The 23,008-nt window shown below is 34.2% G+C and overlaps 2 protein-coding genes across 8 annotated transcripts in view; one reads left to right on the forward strand and one right to left on the reverse strand.

The window, feature by feature from the left end:
- The window catches only part of Lac_4 (Lachesin), a 398,804-nt gene that overhangs the window by 171,913 nt on the left and 203,883 nt on the right, over window positions 1–23,008 (forward strand). Inside the window, exon 1 of one of the 7 annotated variants that reach the window (XM_054230635.1) lies at window positions 5,640–5,691. The exons of the other annotated variants lie outside the window; for them this stretch is intronic. The gene's annotated coding sequence lies outside the window, so the exon portion shown is untranslated. Of the gene's footprint in view, window positions 1–5,639; window positions 5,692–23,008 lie in introns of those variants that run through there. 7 annotated transcript variants of the gene reach the window in all.
- Window positions 3,923–4,991, reverse strand: LOC105211966 (mitochondrial glutamate carrier 1-like). Its single transcript, XM_054230636.1, has one exon. The coding sequence runs from the start codon at window positions 4,896–4,898 to the stop codon at window positions 3,990–3,992; it is 909 nt and encodes a 302-aa protein (XP_054086611.1). The 5' UTR covers window positions 4,899–4,991; the 3' UTR covers window positions 3,923–3,989.

Here is a 23,008-nt window from a genome sequence, read left to right on the forward strand (position 1 = left end):
GTCACTCTTTAAATGCAGTATTTTTGTAAAGTTCTGTTCCGATATCTTCACTTGTGCTTACTTAAAATATTGTAAAGTAAACGACTCAGAAAAGTTAAAAGTTCTGGTATATGGAAAATAGGTGTAGTTGTGAATCGATTTGGACTATTTTCAGAACATATCATTGGGAATACAGGTACATAGGTTATGAACCTAATTTCATTGAAATTGGTCGAGTAGTTTCGGAGATATGGTATTTGACCCATAAGTGGGTGGAACCACACCCGCGATTACGCCCATCTTCGCACTTGGCCAAGAAATTTGTGTCTTCCAAGTTCCATCAAGATATCTCAATTTTTACTCAAGACGGACGGACAGACAGACATCCGGATTTGAACTTTACTCATCACCCTGATCAGTTTGATATACATAATCCTATATCTAACTCGTTTTGGTTTAGGACTTACAACCAACCGTTATGACTATAAAAAGTGTATCAATAGAATTTGAAGAAAATAAATCACATAAAGAAATGTTACATATGTATGTATATTGACTTCTTTTTATCTTGGCTTAATCTTAAATGATCAATTTAAGCAGTAGGTAGGTTTTAAGGATTTTTCTAAATAGTCTGCTTAACTCTGATAACCCTACCTTAAGCCCTGACATTACTTAATTTCATGCATCATCACAAAAAAGCCGTTGCTTTCTTCAAATAAATGAGCATATCCAAATGAAAGCGCACGAAAAAAGAAAGTATTGTTGGAAAAAATCGCATGACATTAATTAAATATATTTTTTTCTCGGCACTAAAGTGAAAGATTAATTGCATTGAATTAACATAGTTAATTTTTCACGAAATCACGCATCATTTCCCCATTTGGAAAGTACATAATACAAATGAGTTTTGCATGCATTGGAAATTTTTCTGTGCATTTGTTGTAGTAAGCAATTTAAATTAAGTGAATTCATATAAACGACACACAATCATTTATCGTCGTCGCATACGCAATTGGCATGTCGTAAGATTTATATGCATGTGTATGCATATGAGCGGGTGTGAGTGGGTGTGTGTGTGCAACCACAAAAGTTACTAATGAGCACCAAACTCGTACTCATATCCACTCAACTTCTTCAAAGCGTATATTTCAATTGCATATATGTACACTTCTATAAGGATTTATAACATCCCGCTTTGGTGGGCGTCTGTGTGTGTGTGTGTGGATTTGGTTGCCTACAAATTTGAATTGGCTTTCGTGATTTGTGCTTAGTTAAGCTTAAAGTTTAGCACACACGACACAATGCAATTAATCACGAACAATTCAAATTCGTTTATATATGCCGCTCACGAAGCCCTTCTATATTTATATATAATTCTATATGTATTGTTGTTTGTGTATTTACTTACACGTAACAGGTTACTTAGTAATTTATTTAAATCACGCACTTGTTGAAATTGAAAAATGAAAACTGCTCAATAACACTTTTACTCCAGTCCATAAAGTCTGATAACGGTTTAGTGCTGCGAACAATGGCCAACTATTGAGTAAAGGTAGTAAATGACGGTTGCTAACTACGCGTGAAATGCACGTTTACCTTTATTACAAGATGATAAGGGTGAGAAAAGAGGTAAAAACATACAATGGCATGAGTAACGTAGATGAAAAATAAAGGTGCGTGAAGGCAGTTTACACGCCTATTATGTACAATCAAGTATATACCGCTTAAATATAACAAAATACATACTAATACGTCAACGTCAGAGTGTAGGGTCTTAGGTTTTGAGCAAATGCATATACAGTAAAACCTGTCTATGCTGGACACCTGCGGTTCAGCACTTTTTGTCCAAGTTACATAAGTGCCATGTTATGAAGAAATGATTGTTTATACTATATTATGTTGGTACATAACATTTTGTCCAGTTTGAGTAAGTGTCCAAATTTACAAGTTTTACTGTACTTACATTTCCTCACATTCTCCTGTGTTTATAACTCTAAATTATATTGGTCCCCTTATATCAAAGGCAAAGATAAGCATTGATTTGGAATAGCAACTGATAAATTTTATGCTATCTTAGCGAAGTTTGATCGAAAATTAGAAATTTGGATTTTACTTTATCGAATGGTCCGTACATAGATTCTAGGGTTCGAATCGTGTCCCGTTTTTTATAAAAACACATATTGGTTTCGACTGATGACTAAGATTAAATAAGTTAAATATGGGATTAAATATATCAAAATTATCGGGATGAAGAGACGAGTTAAAAACCGGATCTCCCATAAATCAACCTATACAAAAATTTGGTACAAAGGTTCGCATTAGGAAGGGGATTAGTGAGCGTGGCCCCGCCCCAAGCAGATTTTTTGTATATAAAGATTTATAAACCAAACTTTCTGCAATAGTTTCTCTTACATACCCCATCACACACCTTGAAAATAGTTGAAAGCAGATAATAACCACGCCCACCTCTCATACAAAGGTTATGTTGAAAGTTAACTTACTAATGAAAAACAGCAGAAATACCAAATTTTACAGAAGAAATGGCAGAAGGAAGCTGCACACAGACTTTTTTAAGAAATGGAAAATGGGCTTGGTGTCCACTTATGGCTCAAAAACCATATCTCAGGAACTCCACCGATTTCAATGAAATTCGGTATATAATATTTTCTTCATTTCATTTTTTTTTTTTTGAAAAATGGGGGGAAATCGGTTCACAACCACGACTACTTCCTTCACTTTATAATATATACATTAGGAACCAATGAAGATAGCGGAATGAAACTTTGTATAATTACTGTATTTGAGATGAGGTATCACTTGTGGAAAAATTGTCGGAATCGGACTACTACTGGATATCGGATATCGATAGCATTTATCCGGGCTTGGGATATCGAATATAAAGAACTCAGTGTCTAAGGGTTATTTTTCATCGAAAATATCGGTAAATATCTCAGATATTTTAATTTAATTCAGAGATAATAATTTTCTTCAAATAGTCTCTGTACCATAAATGATTAAAATCGGACATTACTTCCCCTAGCTCGCATATACCTAATTGTAGGGTTTTCTAAAATACGGTGGGCTTTATACTTTATAAATCGGTTAATACGTGAAATGTCTTAGCCAAATTAAGTGATCGTATAATCTTGGATGTAGTGTACTTTGGTGATGAAAATATGTGAGATCGGTTCATGAATTACTTCACCCCTCATATACTATATATGCTGATTTTCGTTACTTTAGTGAACTTTATGCCGAATATGTGGGTCAAATTGTGTGTTATCTTAATAAAACTATATCAATAAATTGCGAGAGTATAAAATGATCGTTTGTACACGAACTTAGCCTTTCCTTACTTGTTGTTACTAGTGTTTTTTTCATTGCTGCTAACAGTTGGGGTGTAAAGTCCATAGACTACCATACAAAAGTATTTTCCTGTCCAGTGAGCATTTCTTTCTGGAGAATTCGATGCGGTGCCGAAGAAATTCTAAGCTCAATGCATGTTTTCCATTGTTTCATCCAATCCTTCATTGTTTCATTGAATCATTGTTTTTGGTTGATTGTGAGCTCCCACAACACTCACTTTGAACAAAGCTTTCGCATATGCAAATGCTACAACTCATACAAATAAAACTTCACTTTTCGGTTACCAAAAACTCTTTTGTGGACTTTTCTGATTTTTCGGTTGGTCAGCTGGTTTTCCGAGTGCAGAGTCCAAATAATGTTCATCAAACCAAGTCTTGGCTTAGTAGTAAATTTTTGTCAAATAGCATACGTTTTATTAAAATAACTGTAGCTTTAGCCCATATTAGACAACTAGGAAACTCTTCCTTTAACATTTTTTCGATATAACTGATACCAATTTCCTGCTTGTATCTTAGTACATTTATAGATGTTAATTAAGAATCAGTATTTAAAAATACAGAATTCTATATAGTATATGCTTTATTCACGAACAAACACAAAAACTTTGATTCAGACATTTGCGAACATCGCTATCATAGCACAGATCAATTAAATAATTTATCGCATATCGCCTCTCCCACACCCAAGAAGTAAATGACCTGCACAATACCATACATTGGCGATATGACCATAATACGACACAGTCCTCCCTTGAATAGAGCAGTAATACCTTCGTTTCGAAACGTTTTCACAAAACAATCCATAATGCCATGAAATTCTTGTTCCCCGGCGCGCTTCTTGAGTGCTTGCAAACGTGTTTTCACCACATCGAACGGTGTTACTGCGAACGCAGAAGTACAACCTGAAATCAAACCACCCAAAAATGAGACCCACGGCACAGCATCCTCAGAGTTGGCTTTACGCGGTCCCATAGCATTCAAGCCAGCGAATAGCGGAAAGTAGATGAGTGAAAATATTATATCGCGAAAGGCAGTCGGCGCAATGCCACGATACAAACCGAAGATACCGCGCTCACGATACATTTTCAAAAATATACTTCTGGCTGTAATGGGTTCCGTTACACGACCCTCTTTGGCCACACGTCCCGCATCTTGCAGCTGGATTTTGATAAACTCCATTGGTGTGGCGACGAGCACTTGAAAGCAACCAGCTGCGGCGCCGGCTAACATCTGGTGTGGTATTGGCAGTGAACCATCGGGTTGAGTAAGATGAAAGCGAAAATAGTCATTGGCTGCCAGTTTGACGGCCTTCTCCGGCGTGACAAGCAGGAAAATTACGCTTATGCCGCGATACATCCCCAGTATGCCCTCGTTGCGTATGGATTTGCGAAAGCAATCTGCTATGCTGGCATACTGCTTTTCACCATTTGGTCCGATTTGCTGATTCTGCAGCCGTGTCTTCACGAAGTCCAGCGGATAGACACAGGCAACACCGGTCATAGAGCCAACGGCACCATTGATAATCTTCGGCAGTAATTGAAAATCTTGTGGCATTTTTGTAACAATTGATATTTTTTTGTGAAATTCTTTTTGACAAATCGACAAATGTTTTGATTACAAAAATATAAACATGTGCAGACATATATGTATGTTTCAGGGTTGTATTTAAAAATACGAAATATTATTATCTAATTATGAGTTTTTGTTTTGGTAAAAGGTGTAAGATATATAAAAGGTCGAGTCAGAGGTTAAATAAGGTTAAGATAAGTTCGGTTCTATGGCTGCAAAGGTCGAGTCAGAGCATTTCAACTAATCAAACGCCTTGATGTAAGCGTGGACGGAATGGTAATGGTGAGAAGGTGGTTTCTGATTTGGTTGTATTTTTAATCTTATTCTATAGCAAACTACGAAGAGCTAACTAGATCTCTTCCAATTAACTTCGACCAGAAGGACGAGTCAGAGCTGAGCCTAATGCCTATGGTCTATTAAAAATTCTCTAACATTTCAGAAATCCTAAATAATTAATTTCAAATTAGTGAGTAATCGAATTTTTGCATGAGAGATTTTATAAAGAAGTGGAGCATGTATGGTCAGAGTAAGCTGATGGGATATGAAATATGATAGTTTCTTTGTAAATAAGAATTTTTGTGTGTGTAGGATAAAGTGTGAGCAACAAAAAAAATAAGATTTCAAAGATTTCATATTGATCATAAATATATTGTCTATTATAATAGAATTCATAATAAATACATTGTTTTAAAATAACTATTTTCAATTTATTTTCAGGTAATTAAATCGACACTAATTTAGCTGCCATCAAAAGTCTCTTACTGTGAAAAGTTATAAGGTAATAATTAAATTATTTTCATTTTCAAATTTTCCTTACAAAATAAGAAATTCCCTTTTATTATTAATTCCATTATAATTGTATTTTCGGCAAAACTAATTTGACTTTACTATACGTAGAAATTGAGTTTAGTCTTCTAAACTTAAAATATTCCGGTTACATTAATGTAAAGCTCGTATAGTCGTACATAGTCGTACAAGAAAGTAAGGAATACACTACTTTAGGAGTGTATTGTTATTGAATAGCTAGGATCCTCTATATATAGTCCAATGATCGATTTACAGCAATACGCAATCAGTGCTGATGACCACTGGCATAACTTTTGGATATTGAAGAAAATATTGAAGGCAAAGTGACTTGCTCCGTAATGATTAATCGTTAAAATTCAAATGATCGAGCAGATCTCAAAAGCTTTGACAATTTATATAAGAACGCGTACTAGAGTTAATAAACAGATTAATAAAAATCTTTTAATTTTTCCATATCTAGTTTAGTGATTCTTTTAGATAGTAGATTATGAGCCAACAATATTTTTCAACGGTGTGAATATGTCATATAAGATACATCAATAAATTTTGCCTATTCCAAACAATGAACTCCTATAAAACTTCCAAAAGGCTGATAATCACACATTATTAGAAAATATATAATTTAAAAGTTAATATGAAAAAAAGGTTGCATTCCACTATATACTTACTAATAAACCACATGATTCATCACTATAAGAGTTGGTTATTTCACACTTTTTCTGCACTACTCTCAGTGCATAGCATGGTGTGGTAGTCAGCTCTTAATCACATTCCATATAAAGTTCCTTTGAATAGTTCATCTTATTTTACATACTTAAACAATATATATTTTGAATATTTTGTTAGGGTCAATATTTGAGAAGATTCTTCCAAAAATGAAATAAATATATTATATCTATTGGCTTTAATCTGATGGCATATATTTATGTAAAACTCGTTAAACAGTTTAAAAAAACTTATACAAAAAGTGGTATTAATAGCCGAGATCTATCTATTTGATAGATTTACCTCGCATACATCACATAAATTTAAATCATTAAATGAAAAAAGATGAGGTCATTCCGAAGTTTCCATATAACAAATATGATTTCCTACATAACCGGTTGATTTTAGAAGAGCCATATACAACACCTATCCTTATAAGTTTAGCATCTTATTCAGGGGTGTATCCAATATTTTGATTTGCGATTTCTTCTGCTACCCATGTATTTCATGACTCGCTTATAAAAACATAATTAATTTTTGGTCCTTTTCAAATAACACTCCAATGTTCAAAAATAAACAATATTAATAAAATATAAGCGACTGGAGCAATATTTGCTATATCCGTTTGTAAACATCTCGGTTCATTATGTGTTACACATCACGTATCCAATTTACGAATTCATTTTTCTTTTTAAGTCATAATGTGCATTCGCGGATGGTGTGAGTGGGAATTGGTGTTTGGATGTAAGACCAAAGTGTATGATTTTTGATGATTTCATTATGTTGTTAATATATTTTTGCTTGGCTGAACCAGAAAGTAAAAGTCGCAAGCCATTTCCTTAGTGGTTCACAAATTTATATAGTTGTGGTACTGAGTACATATAAATATATATGTATGTATATATTGTAGTTTATAAATAAATATGAGACTATGCATTAAGTTTACGTCATACTATGTTGTGTTGTGTTGAAACGTACGCGAATATTTCTTCAGTAAGTCACGAAAGTTTGGCCGCAAGTTTCAGCGATGACAAACATTTAACAAATGTTGCCGAAAATATTATGACGTTATGTCGGCAATATGTTACCAGTTAATTGCGCAAAAACATACGTCTATACGTAAACGTAAATAAGTATTTTGCGCTAAGTTTGTGTCACAACCTAAAAGTTAGTGTACGAAAATTGGTTATTAAGTAGATGCCACATATATATATATATATATGTTTGTATATAGAATGGCAAGTGATGAAACATGCTTATGCAACACATGTACTTGTAGTTATGTATGTGTGTGCGTGTTATGTCGCCAAAATGTTGCTGCCTACGTAGTCGATAGACGTGTATTTCCGTTACGAAATGAAGAGCCGCCGAAACTAGCAATAACTTGATGAAAGTCATGGAATGAGTTGGCGACAAGTGTTGAGTACGCCGCAAATAAACCAAAAAAAAATTGGTGGAAATATATTGAAAATGCAGAAATAGAGTGAATGTTGACAGTTGTTGCTGTTGTTGTTAGTAAATACGCAGTTTAATAGCACACACACGCACTTAAATATAGAGCATTTATGGCGTCGGTGTGCGAGTGTGCCTTAAAGCGCAACTCATTGGCTTTGTCAAACACCAATACAAACATATATATATAAACAGACACATACATACATATATACATATACAAATATACCGCACATAATTAACCCGCATGTGTGCAGCGGCAATTCCGCTACAAGTGTTTGCATGTGCGATTAAGTTCCTGCCTTGCCGGAAGCAGCTACTTGCACATTATTAATAAACACTTTGCCATGACAACAACAACAACACCGACAACAAGCAGTAAAGTTGGTTCGAGCAGCAAGTCAGGATATTGAAATGGCAGAGGGTGAGAGCGTAGTGATAAGATTTTCTCGGTGAATGAACCGAACGACAGCGTCGAGGCAAACAAATGAAGTGTCGAGCCTGCTGTGTTGTGCTATGTGAAGGCATGATGTGCTAAAATAAATTGCTGTCAAGTTTGTTGGTATGTGTAATGCATACACATATATATACTTAGCTATGAAGGATTTAGCATTTACATTTTTATATTTATATTATTCATATGTATATGTGACACATACTGGTGTTGCGTAGCATTTTGATGAATCAATGACAGAAGTGTCACTTGCAGCATTCATATGTGACAGCTCGAAGCAACTGTCGCTGACAATGAACGAGCAGGCGTATGTGGGCGTGTGTCAAATATACTAGATATACATTTTTAATGTCTGAGGAGTCGTATATTCACGCGTACACTTTCAGCACAGTTGAGCAGTTAGTTATTTCTACATATACGAGTGTATTAAAATGTCTCTTCAGCCACAAAGCATGATATGCTGGTTAATTTTAGTTTGTCACAGAAATTATTTCAGACACGCAATCAATATTTTTACTTGGCATTGTGTATTAAATTGGGGATATTTATTTATTGTAATTACATGTCTTGCTGAAAAATTCGTTTTGGTTGAAAACGAATGCATTATGAATAATAAAATAATTCACTTGGTCGCTTCGGTGCTTCTTTAGGGTTCTACGAGCCACACCAATTCGAATACGAAGGCTAATTATCGGAAATTTGTCCTAAAACTTGTATTCATCGAAACAGTAATAGATCTCATTTCGCAGATTTTCTAACATACCTATATAGTTCGTACTTTTGAAGTATTAATATTTAGCACACAAGCATTCCTGCTTCGGATTTCAGTCATCTTACGAGGTGCTCGTTACTGTCTAACTAACTATAAAAGATTATCTTAGAGCATTAGAGCAATCAATTTGAATCTTTATACTCTCGCAACAAAGTTGTTACGAGAGTATTATAGTTTTATTCACATAACGGTTGTAAAGTAAAGTTCAAATCCGGATTCTGTCTGTCCGTCCGTGCAAGCAGTGACTTGAGTAAAAATTGAGATATCTTGATGAAACCTGGAAGACGTATTTCTTGGCACCATAAGAAGGTTAAGTTCGCAGATGGGCGTAATTGGACTACTGCCACACCCACAAAATGGCGAAAACCGAAAACCCATAAAATGCCAAAAATAAAGCTATGGAAATAAAATTTAGTATGAAGGATCGCACTATGAAGAGGCATATGTGGATGTAATTTGTTTGAGGAAGTCGGCGTGGCCCCGCCCCTTAAGAGTCGTTTCTTTTAGGTACTACCTTATACAGTCCAAAAATGGAGGAAATCGGATTATAACCACGCCCATACAAAGGTTATGTTGAAAACTACTAAAAATGCTTTAGTTCAGTAAGGAAAACGAACAGAAACCTTAAATTTCATTACAAGAACATAATTTTAAGCTAGCTTTCCAATGAAAATAGTCTAAATCAGTTCACAATCACGCCTACTTCACATATACCAGAACTCTGAAGTCGGTCTGAATAGTTTACTTTACAATATATAAAGTTAGTACTAGTGAAGATATCGGAACAGAACTTTGCAAAAATACTGGATTTAAATAGTGTCATCGCCCTTCTAAAAATCTTCGAAATCGGTCCATAAGTTTTCAAGACCCTATATATTGAATATGAGGACCTCAGTGCTTTTTTACCGAAATATAGATAAGTCTCTCAGATATTTTGAAGAAATTCGGAGGGAATATTTTTCTTCTAATAATATGTCTCCGTGCCAAAAATGAGTAAAATCGGGACATAACTTCATCTATCTCCTATATACCTAATATTAGGGTAGATATTACATTGTTTAGATTTAGAAATACTTGCAAACAATTTTTGAATTCTCGAGGATGGCCAAATCAAATCTTCTTTATTAGAGGTTAGTTTTTCGTTTTTTTTTTCTAACTGCTCTTTACGACTTCTTATTTCGATTTATAATGAAAAGAAATTAACTATGTCAACTATCAACTTTACTGTATCTGTCGAGTATTTTAGTGCCTTAGAGCTATTACAAACTCCATTTGATGCACAATATTCCAATAGCCTTCTAGTCCTTTTAGTCCACGAGTACTGCCTCTGGCTATAAATATATTTATAATCACAAGCCATATTAGCTACATAGCTATATTCGAACATTGCTGCCACACCAACGATATTTTTAATTCCTCTGTCAGTACTCCACTCCAGTGAGTTCAAAGCTCTCAATAAGCCACTTGCATTCATTCAACTTTGACGAAGCTATTTGCTGCTACCACTTGATACACTTTTCCATTCTCTCAAATCACTTTTGAAGTGGCTACCTGTCTGGGGCACAAATGAAAAATGAGTAGGTGCCAGCTACGTATCTATCAGAGCGAACACTCATCAATATATGTGGATGTATGTATGTATATGCACTCAAATTTTTACAAGCACAAAATTTATACACCGATATACTTGCATACATACCAACAAATACCGTTATTGATAGGCAGTTTGTGCGGTAAATTTATGCGCCACATTTAAGTGCTGGAAATTGGTTCACTGAGGTGAATCTTTGATGAACTTAATGCATGCAAACAGAAGCCCCCAACCGACCGACAGCGAGAATGGGAGAGGTGGCAACGCCAGCTATTGACAGTTTGCGTGTGTATTTCGGTTAGTACGAGGGGCCTAAGATTAATCAATAGCGTACATTCGTACGTCTGTATAAAGCTTTGTGGTTAAAAAGCAATTTTTGTTGAGTGGAAATTCCGTTTGAGTGTCTGCGCCTGTAATCGTCGCAATGAAGCGCAATATTTTTTTGGCTCTTCAAATGCGGATTGCAAATCTATATTTGTATTGCATAAATCAAAAACCTATTCATATTTATGTATAATGGAGGATCACAGTGACATTTTTTGTGGTTAGTTAGAAATCTGATTTGTACTAGAAAGTGTGTGGGCGTTTGCAATATGAAAATGATAAAGCTGTGATTTTTTTTAATTAATTCTCATATCAAGTAATGATTTTGATTTTGTAATAATAATTCCAAATATTTAGTCAGGAGAATTTTCGCAATAAGCACAATAAATAATTTTTTTGTAGTTTATTATAATAATCGGCCCCCTTTTAATTGGAATTGTGTAATATTCAGCACGAGACCTCTTTCCTTATTTCCCAATTGAGTCATATCAGTCAAAAACCACTCAAATAAGGCCCTATTCGGCTCTTGTTATCGTTACTGTTAATGAAAATTAGATATTGTAGATTTTTTTGGAGTTGAATAGGAAAACCTCTCGGCCAAATCGATGTAAATTGTATTGTAAAAACCTATCTAAAAATTCATCAAGATCGAAGGAGTGTTAAGAATTGAATTTGAAAAAACGGTTTTGAGAAAAATACTATACATTTAAAGTTTTGAGTGTCAGTAAAGCTACTTCTTCCGTAAATCAAACCGTATCTCCAAAACTATTATTCGGATCAATTTGAACTGTTTTAGATGTTCTAGAGCTAAATGAAGACCGACAAAATCGATTTTTTTGAAGCCGTGAAATCCATATAAACCCTTTAGGTAATTACTTTTCACTGTCAGTCCCTTGTTGGTTAGTTAACTTTTTGTTTTCGAGGTGTTTAATACTGAAGTCCCTCAACACCGTTTTCCCTTCGTTGTTGATGAAATAGGTATTTCGTTGTTCTGAATCGGTAGATTGAGTTTATGATATCTACCGTGGCTTTTTTATACAGCCAATCGCAGACAAAGAACGTATATAAAATTACAAATACGGTCTTTGTCGCAGAGTTGCATTTCATTTTCAAGTCGATTAAAATTCAATTAAAAATTAATGTAGATTTTTATTCTGTATAATAAATCGATTTTAATAAGCGTTTTAATCGAGCAGAGGCCGGCTAATTGAGCACAAGGTTAGAACATAAATGGGGACGGAACTGACATGTTTATGAAAGGGATCAGTTGAATGTTCTTCTCAAATTTGGCAGTGACTTATTAAGGATGGAGTTATCAAATTACTTGATAATTGATATCATTATTGGCTTGAAGTGTTTTGAAAGACTACTTGAGAAGCTTTAAGCTGTGAGGACATAAGCTTAAACGTCCGTGACAACATCCGTCATAAACGTAATATGAAGCGTTTCGTACTTCGGCTTAGGACTACAAAAAAGATTTAGTGCGGCTTACAGGTAATTTCAAGCCACTAGAATGCCATAACTAGTGCTATTCGGAGCAGAATAGAGTCAATTTGAAGCAATTCAGTTTTCTTGCTGGGATTATCATACAAATCTAAAACAGCCACACATATTATAAAAATATGTTTGCCAGTAGAGTCTCCAAAACACCGTCTGCCACTTTGCTGCCACACACAGTTAAGCTGATTTCTACTAATTTCTACAAAAAAATTAGTGCTTTCACTCTTCCATTTCTACATTTTCTTTTTAATTTATTCGATTCGACAGCACAGTACTGGCACAAAATTTTGCGGTATTGCAAGTGATTCTGGAGAAAAAACAAAAACGGAAAAGGCACACATGCGCAAGCAAATGATTGCCGACGTGTAACCAATTTGTTGGTCTGTGTGTCTGTGTGTGTTTGCCATCTGCAGTTTGTGTCAGAATTGTGATTTCTTTAGATCTCCTCTTGTTCTAATACCCATAAATAGCGGTTTTTATGTATTCTGTCTGTCTGTCTGTTGCCTGCAATCGAAGGGCCAACAAGAGCGCCTACAGTGGACTAAGTAGAGAGCACATGAGTGGGCACTCAACCACAAAAACTCTTAACACGTGTGCGCAAATGTAACTGGCATTATATATATATGTGTGTACCTCAATAAGTGTGTATTAGGCATGTGCTTGTAAGAGGACACACATGAAAGCACGCACTCAATCTTACTTAGAGAGCTTTTTTTGTTTTTTTCTTTTTTTGTTTCATTGTCGACACATTTTTCCGCATATCAACCTTTTCGATGCCTTTTCCAATTGACCTGCAAATGAGTGTGCCGAAGGGAAAAAACCAAAACAAATACAACAAAAACTGTCAGTGGGCTATTATTGGCTTGGCATTTTTTCCTTTACTTTTTGCTTTATCCTAACTGTTTGCTAAGTGTTTGTGTGTGTGTGTGTGTGTCGTTTCACTTACACATGCTCACTAAAAATTAATTACACGCACGTTATTAACTGGTATGTGCTAATAGGATAATGTATGGCTTGAATAATTTTTATGCTCATTTTCATATCAGCACAAAAATGTTACGCCACAGAAGATCCCTTTCTATTAATTTAAGCGCATTAGAAGCTGATATGGAGTTATGCGTAAAGTGCTTCGTTTTTTGTTTTGGTTTTTGCTTTTGCTTCATGAGCAAAGAGCATTAAAATCACTAATATAACCAAATTCCATGCTTGACTTTATTGCGTTATTTATACAAGGATTATTTTGTATATATGTAAGTGTCATATATGTCACATATGTATATATGTATATATGTATTTAATATAAATATATTATATAAGTACCATTTTGTGTTTATTTATGCCTGCAAATACGTTTTAATATTCATAATTTCATGAATCGAGTATGATCTCTGCATTTTTTCGCATAAGTTTTGGTATTTAATAATTGCTCCATAAATAATGTGATAATTGATATTAGTTGCATCAATTAAAAATTTATGTTAATTGAATTAGACGCTGAATTTGTTAAAAAACTAAATTAAAGTTGTATGAAAGTAGATTTTTTATATTTGCGGCGCTTGCTCATTAATATCCTTTTTAATGCCATTAATAATAATTTTGTGTATCGAGACAATTACTTTCATTTGGTTTTAGCTTAATTTAACAGACCAAAAATGGCTAAAAGCATTGCCCTATAAACCAAAATCTCATAATATTAAAATTTTATTTTTATTGTATTTTCAAAATAAATCTTCTATTTAAGATTTGAAAAATAAAACCTGAGTGGCAAGTGATGACTTGAGTGCATTATAAAATATAAGCCTTATTGCGTTTTTAGACAGGAGCTAATTGATCAATTATCCGGCCTCTGCTCGATCGATTTACCATACAAACAAAATAAAATCAACATTTATTTTCAATTGAATTTTAATCGACTTAAAAATGAAATGGAACTCTGCGACAAACTCGTACGATATACGTTCTTTGTCTGCGCTTGGCTGAATTTTTTGATAAAAAAGCTACAGTAGATGTCGCTGCTAAAAATATTAATCAACTGATGAAACTTACCAACTTATGAAAAGCAAAAACAAAAATGTATATCTACTGATCGGTTATCATATAGCTGGCAGTATAAAAGGCAAAAAAGGGTTTCTCAATAAAAATTTTAATTCATCAATTAATTTGATTGTCTAAAAACGCTATTAGTTTACAGCTCAATTCTGATCGAATTAGAATTACTGAACTGTTGTTGCTACAGTGATCGAATTAGAATTACAGAACTGCTATATGTACTGTGATCGAACAAAAGCACTGAATTTCTCTATAGCTACTGTGATCGAACTCAAATTACCGAACTGCTATTGCGATTGTAAATCACTGCTATTTACAAAAAATTGATCGTAGTTGCTATATGTGATTTTTCAATCACAGTGAAAAAATCACTGGTTGTGAAATATCGCTCATCACTACTGACAATGCTTTTACATTGCGCTAGAGGTCGCTGCAAACAACAAATGATTAAAATTTCAGAATTGAGCCAGAAGTTTTCAGTTAATAGCATAACTCCGTAGACTTTGCGAGATGTTTTCACCTCGGTTATAATAATATTGCATTTATAACTCTATCTGAGTAGATTTTGAGTGGTTTTTAAATAGGATTGATTATGCAACAAATATGCTGTTATATTTCGGAAATTTGAATGGATTGATTTGGAAGCGAAGTCAGCTTTTTGAAGAAGAAGGTGTTTGTACTTTATTTACAACATCGTTGAATTCAATTGTGGTAAATGAAACGATTTTTCGTTCCCAATTTATTGGCCCATTGCTATACCTTACCTTTTACTATACTTTGCACGGCCTTAAAATATCTGTCTCCAACACTTTACGTGTTCAGGTTAACATTAAAACAACGTTTCAATGCGACTTACTAAGAATTATTGCTAAGTACCAGCCTTTCCCACAACAATCGAGGCTAAGAAATCGGAACGGGTTTCACGGCGTTGAAAACGTCAACATTTTCTTTAATTTCTGAGCTAATTATCTGAATCTCACTTCATTTTAGTCCTAACCAACTTGTTTTAACTCTCTTACTGGAGTGACCAAGTTCCGAATTTAATTTCCATAAAATTAATAAATATGCAAATTGTCAAATAATGATGTGTCTTCTACTAGTCTAGCCGGACTCATTACTATATATCTTATAATAACTAAGCATGTGCAGTACAAAATCCTCTCTCTTTGTTATGTCTCTTTGTGAGTTTTCATGCTTCTTATATACGAATGTATGTAGTCATATGTCAAGCTTATCCACAATATTGTCACTCTCAACAAAAGTTGTTATTCTTGGCTTCTTCTAAAAAGGATAATTGCTTTCTTTGCAATCTCATCATGTGGAAAATTGTTTTGAAATTTAATCAAGACAATTGTTTAGGTAGGCTTTGTACAATAACACTACCAAATAGCCATAACGAAGCTAGAGGTGAGATAACAAGAATTTCAAGTCACGACGAGACATTTCTAAAATGTCATTAACTCTGTTTATGGGCTGATGCCGTGAATTTTGTATTTCGTGAAGTATGGACTAAAAATAATATTTTTACAAATGACTAGTGACAAAAATTAAGGGAATATAGCTTGAAAGATAATATAATTTGCTTAACTGCCTACTGCAAGTTTGTGGTATACATCAAGCCTTATATTATTAGACTTCTCGTCGAGAATCTACTGTAGAAAATATACGCATATTTACCGTGTTTCAATCTGAGTTATTCAATTAATTGAGTGTGGAATAAACTTATTGGAGATGAAGAAGTCTTAATCTAAACATTCCTTTGGCATTTACATATATTCTTCGCGATTGAATTTTAGTAGGTTAAGATTAGGTGAAATATACAAATAGATAATTTAAATTTTTGTGCCAATTCGATGATAGATTTTGGGGGGGTATAGTCTTGTTTAGGGGTATGCTACTTTTAATTATCTTTCCAACTCTTCTATAATAAGTAAAGTAGAAATATTAAATTTTCATTTTTATTACCTTCAGTTGTCATCAAAGCTATATAACATTATCATGCAAATTTTAATTTCATAGCAAAGAATTTCTTTTGTGAATCACATTCTGCAAATTACGACTGGATACCAGTTCTATGAGCAAACAACAAAAAAACAAATAAAAGTAAACAAAAACGAACACAAATAAATTCACGAATGAATTTCCTTTTTTCTGCTATGGAATGCCGAATAATGCCATAAATTATCGACTGCGAACTATTTGAACAAGCCAAACTGAAATAAAACTACTGCCAGCGTGGTCACTTGTGTATACAAAGCCATTATTATTATTATTATTATTAATACGGTGGACAACATACCGTAACGCAGGCACACAATGTGGACACAACATAACCGAGGCCGCGGAGGACATAAAATACCAAAAGCGATGATAACTCATTTTTATGCGCACCGGCCACCCATCCTCTATCGAATTGCTGTTGTGGGTGCGCATATCTACAAGCATGCAGCGCTATTAATTAATTTATGACACATAAAACAGCAGCTTTACACTCCCACTTTACACACACAAACATACACATGCACTTGTACTTGCAGCCATTATTAAATGTTGGTATTTATGTTTTTAAGGTTTCGTCCCCATAAAGGCTTAATTGTGTTTAGTTGGTCATTTTGGGTATTTAATGCTTGCTGGTGTGTTTTTTGCTGATGCTTCACTGAAATTAACAGCAATTTGTGATAACGGGTATTTTTTTAACCTTTGGTGTGTTTGTAATCTGGCTCTTTAGTGTTATTTATGATAGGCTAGTTGAGTCATATGAAAAATTATATTTGCTTTGGTTTTATTTGCTTGTCTGGCAGTAGAATTTGGTCGGTATTTAAAGCTAAATTTATAGTTTTTAGTGTATTTAAGTGGGCATTAATTTCATTTTGTGGTGTTTAAAGCTTATTTATTGTAGTTTTTGCCTTCGAAATTCGCCAATGAAGCTTTTATGGCTTCTAAACTACTTTGATATCGATTTTCTAGAGTAACATTCAGGGACAGTACTTGCAGCTGTTGGTGGTCTATTCGAAATGTGCTTTTCATACTTGCTTTCAAGATATATTTATTTTTTCTCTAAAATTGTATTTGGTTGGCAAATATCTCCCTTCCGCCTTTTTGTCTTTTGAATTTCGCCGCTATGTATAAGGCGCTACAGAGCTCGTATCTGACAATACTATACATCTTTGAGAGGTCTTGTCATAACCTACAAAACGACGCTATGAATGATTAGTTTGGATAGACGTGTAAACATGGAGTTCACTAACGCCGAAATTCGGCTATTTTAAAGTTTTCCTTCGTTAAAGGCAAATCTGCTAGAGAAACGTTCCGTGAGATAATGGTGTTTTGGGGGATGGTACTATATCACTTCGAACTGGGGAGGAATAGTTTCGACGATTCAGAGCGGGTGAAAACGACACAATGGATAAGCCAGACGGCGGAAGACCTGTGATGACGAATACCGAACAAATCATGGAAGATATCGAGTTAGACCGGCATGTGGCATCTCATGACATCACCCATGAGGTGGGAGTTAGTCACCAAACCATTTTAAACCATCTGCAGAAGGCTGGATACACAAACAAGTTTGATGTTTGGGTACCGCATGATTTGACGCAAAAAAACCTTTTGGACCGAATCAACGCCTGCGATATGCTACTGAAGCGAAACGAACTCGACCCAATTTTGAAGCGGATGGTGACTGGCGACGAAAAATGGATCACATACGACAATATCAAGCGAAAACAGTCGTGGTCAAAGGCTGGTGAATCGTCCCAAACAGTGGACAAGCCGGGATTGACAGCCAGGAAGGTTTTGCTGTGTGTTTGGTGGGACTGGATGGGTATCATCCACTATGAGCTGCTCCCATATGACCAGACGCTTAATTCTACCATCTAATGCGAACAACTGGACCGCTTGAAGTAGGCGATCGACCAGAAGCGTCCAGAATTGGCCAACAGAAAGGGAGAAGTGTTCCAACAGGACAACGCCAGACTACACACTTCATTGATGGCTTGGCAAAAACTACGGGAGCTCGGATGGGAGGTTTTATCGCATCCACCATATAGCCCGGACATAGCGCCAAGTGATTACCACGGCAAACGCTCTTGGTGATGTAAAGTTAAACTCCAAAGAGGCTTGTGAAAAGTGGCTGTCCGATTTCTTCGCAAATAAGGAGGGAAACTTCTACGAGGGTGGTATTATGAAGTTGCCGTCTAGATGGAAAAAGATTATCGAACAAAACGGCGCATATTTGAAATAAAGGCGATCACTGTAACACTTTTTATAAAGCATTGAATAAAGAGTTAAAAAGCGGAAGGGAGATACCTAATATTATATCGATATTAACGAGGTAAGTAGCCAACCAGAGTCATGAAAACACGTAACTCAATACCATTTGTATTTTGGTAAATCTTGTAGAAGATTGGATAAATTCGGAAAAGATTCAGCTATAGCCGATATGGCTAGCTGTCCGCATGGCTAAAATATGCAGCTGAATGATATCAGAATATAGTTGAGATTGCTAATATTTGTTGTATTCTTACCAGATTTTATCGCTTTTTTGTTATTCTATATTTTCTTATGCAAACGTATTATCTAATCTCCTATCCAACATCATCTACCATAACATGCATATACTTTTATTTATATTTATTTATCCATTCCATTGTTGAACTTAATTGTATTAGCCTCTTGGCAACCAAAAAATGTCCGCTCTCACCACTAACTAAATATCGCCTCTCTACACTCCCAATCAGAACTGAATAAATAATCTTATTTTACCGCTATTGTTGTCGAAAATGCAGAAATGAAATTCTTATCTGAATATTTTCACACAATTACTGAGGTTTTCTACTATTTTTTGCGCACATACTATTTATGCGTCGATATCTTTTCTTCACATGCAAATGCGAGTTTTATAATTTTCTACTACTATTTGCAGCGTTCATTATTTATTGAAGAAGTTGCAAATTGAATTTTGTATATACGCATATTCTAGTTGCGGTTGAATAATAAAATTTTGTTTTTATTACCAAAAATGTGTGTGTTCAAATTAAAGTATGCCGCTGCGTATACGTAACATTCTAAAAATGCAAATTCACATGCCGAAATTTACGCACTTTATGTTATGTGTTTTTAATAGTAGGTGGGCATAATATATGCAGACGTCTTTACTTACATGCCTCGTGGTTGTCTGCCTGCTTGCGGTGAACTATTCAATTAACAACTTATAAGTTGTGTGTGTATGTGTGTGTGTATTTGTAAAAAATTCATTCATTCATGCTGCTATGTTAAGCATATTTCCAAAACGTTTGTGTTAAATTAAGATAAATTTCAATTTTAGACTATAAATCAATTAAGTGCAGCAAATTGCAAGTTGTAATAAATCAATTGGAAATTTAGTATACTTTTGGGCGTTGGCGATATGTTGGAAATAAAGGAGTACTATATATAGTATATTTGAGTAATATAATTAGTGAATTTTATTCGTTAAATAAATTTGTGTTTTTCCCAAAAAAAATATCAACAATAAAATCCAAATATGTCAGCAGTAATATATACAGCTAATATATATAATATATAAAATATTTAAGTATTTTTATATCGCTTATCTTTCTTTAAATTCTTACACAAAATGCTGACGATAAAATGAACTTAAGACTTAGAAATAGCTTGCTTTGGAGTCAAAGAGTTTAAACTATTTGATTATTTAGTCTAGTCTAAAGTAGTAGCTATCTATCATTCTATAACAAAAGACTGAACTTTAGCACTTCATCACCTCCCTCATTCACTTCCACACTGAAATCGTCGTATTTTTGCCAGGCAGCATATGCAGTTTTATTACCATAACAACATATGTATGCAGTTTCCACAAAAAAACCGATTTGAATAGCCGCTCGCTTCGATCAATAGTGTGTCATAAATAACACTTTGTCCTTGACACAGTTCACTTTCTAAAAAAAAAAGAGAAGTAAAATTAAAATGATTCCCCAACATCCGTTAAACTGCAGCAAATGTCAACTTTATTTACTTTTTCCACCATTTTTTCGCCCAATAGTTAGATATGATGAAATCACACAAAAAAAAAAATGAATGAAATCGAATACATCAAAATGTTGAAGTAGAAAAGCGAAAACGGAAATGCAGCGTACAACCAAATATTTCATGGAAAAAGTTGAATGCGTATTGTTGCAGTGTTTTCTATTGATGTGTGTGTGTGAACGTATGTTTGTTTCCACATATTTCACTCACCTAATTCGAAATTTTGACATTTTGTTGCACCTTGTTTTCCAACAATTCGCATTTTGTAGTGAGCATGACCTGTTTGTTTTTTTGTTTAGTTTTATTGTTGTTGTTTGCCTAGCATTGACTAGTGAATTTGTTGTTTGTTGAGTGATTTTTGCTGCGTCCTTTTTCACGCGTATTTTCAGTGACATTTTGTTATCGAGGTTCCTGCCGTTGTTGTCACGGCAAGCATGTCTTTTTGGATATACATATGTTGATATATATATAGATATATATATTTATTTATATTTAAAACAACGATATATTGTTGTGTTGGTTAAAAACATTTATATTCATAAATAAATAACAGTAAGCTTCATATCTAAATACATACCTTAAAGCCATAGTACAGTTATTTACGCAAAGTGAAAATATTTTAGTATATGGAGTGTGTGTCTTCTATATACAGCATAATTCTAAAATATTTGTATAGTGCATAGTATAGTATGAGCAAAACAAAAATTAGTGAGAGTAACAATTGTAGTGTTTTCACTCAAATCATAGTGAATATTTCTTTTCTTGGTAGCATATTCGATCTCAACAAAAATGATATTAAATGATACAATGAAGAACTTCTTCTTAACTGACGTAGCCAGCGCTTACTCACTTATAGCCGAGTTTACAACAGCGCGCTATTCGTTCTTCCTTCTCGCTGTTTGGAGCCAGTTGGTGGTACCTTCTCCATCTGGTCTTCGCAAACAAGTGAACAACCACATTTGGGAAATATAGTAATGTAGAAATTCGATGTAGTTAAATATAAAGCGGATAGTCTTGAATCCAGATGTTCGACATCATGCAATTCAGTTCGGTCACTTATTTTTTTAAATCGCCAGCGTATAATAAATTATAGACGCTCTAACCTATTTTCCCTATTAATAATATCATGTTCCGAAAAATTGAAGTGATTAGGTTACACTAAAACAAAACTACCCTATTCTCACTGCTGTTGGAGATTGATAAATCAGCTGTTTTTCACTCATATACGAAAGAGTGTTTCTGTACTGTTAGCTAGCAAAGTATCTGCTGTGAAACTATGGAAACACATATTATGAGTTATTATAAAAATGAATTAATTTTGTATTGCCATTCATTAGATTTACTTCCCAAATAATTTATTTATTATATCGATAAATTTTAAAAATATAATACGATCGGTACTCTTCATCTTCTGAAAGCCAACAGCAGCCAGCACCTACTAGCAAAAATCAGCTCTGGTTAAACAAATGTGACCAACAGATGGCGCTAAATCAGAGTCGCATAGGGGGATTTAGAGTAGTTCACCTTCAAATCACTTCGGTGAAGTATGATGCGTCATTTTTGTATAGCGATATCGGGTTAAATCCAGCAGTTTAGTGAGTTAAACTACTCAACAACCTAAACCACGCAGATTAGTGTCTGTGGGAACAGAATATAAGGTTATCAAACAACAATTAGCCGTTTAAATATACAATCTATTATCGTTAATAACGTCAAAATATTTCATGGGATTTACATTGGGAATTACATGGAAATACATTTAAGTTCCACATTACTTATAATGAAAATTAAAACGATCACGATCAGTTTTACCAAGTATAATATTATTAGCAGATAGCGCTGTTCCCATTACAGTTAACAAATCATATCAAGCCAATAGCTTATAAAAGCTTAAGTCTATGGTAGAAGCTCGTATTTTGTAGAAAAGTATATTGTTGTCAGAATATTCAAGCTATTTTTTAGTGTAAAAATCATAGAGGAGTCTCGTGTATATCTTAACATTCGTTAAATATATATATATATATATAAATAGTTTTTTAATAAGTTGATGGTTCAAATCAGCTGAATATCAATACTGATAGATTCAGCCTCAGCCTTACGAATGCTGGACAGAGGAAGAGGAAAACCTTAATGTTTCCATCTCGCCTTTCTCCATACAGCTAAGGTAGTTTGTGTCTGACTGTATAAACTTCATCGATATACCTATTGCGCAGTATTTAGTGAGCCGCGGCTCGTTCCCAGTTCTATGAAATAGGGACACGGTGCCCTACTTTCCGAGCTTATTAGCTCAGTAGTCCCCAACGAATCTGCTGTGACTATCTCCTAGAAATCTGACTATCATATACATACATATATAAAATTGAATCATACCTCTATCTATCCATCGTATGCTAAATATATTAAATAAATATTCCAAT

This window comes from Zeugodacus cucurbitae, chromosome 5, assembly GCF_028554725.1.
Source record: "Zeugodacus cucurbitae isolate PBARC_wt_2022May chromosome 5, idZeuCucr1.2, whole genome shotgun sequence".
In the NCBI taxonomy this organism is placed as follows: Eukaryota; Metazoa; Arthropoda; class Insecta; order Diptera; family Tephritidae; genus Zeugodacus; species Zeugodacus cucurbitae.

Bases quoted from the DNA above. Each gene is read 5' to 3' on its own strand.
- LOC105211966 (XM_054230636.1), bottom strand. From the start codon at position 4,898: ATGCCACAAGATTTTCAATTACTGCCGAAGATTATCAATGGTGCCGTT.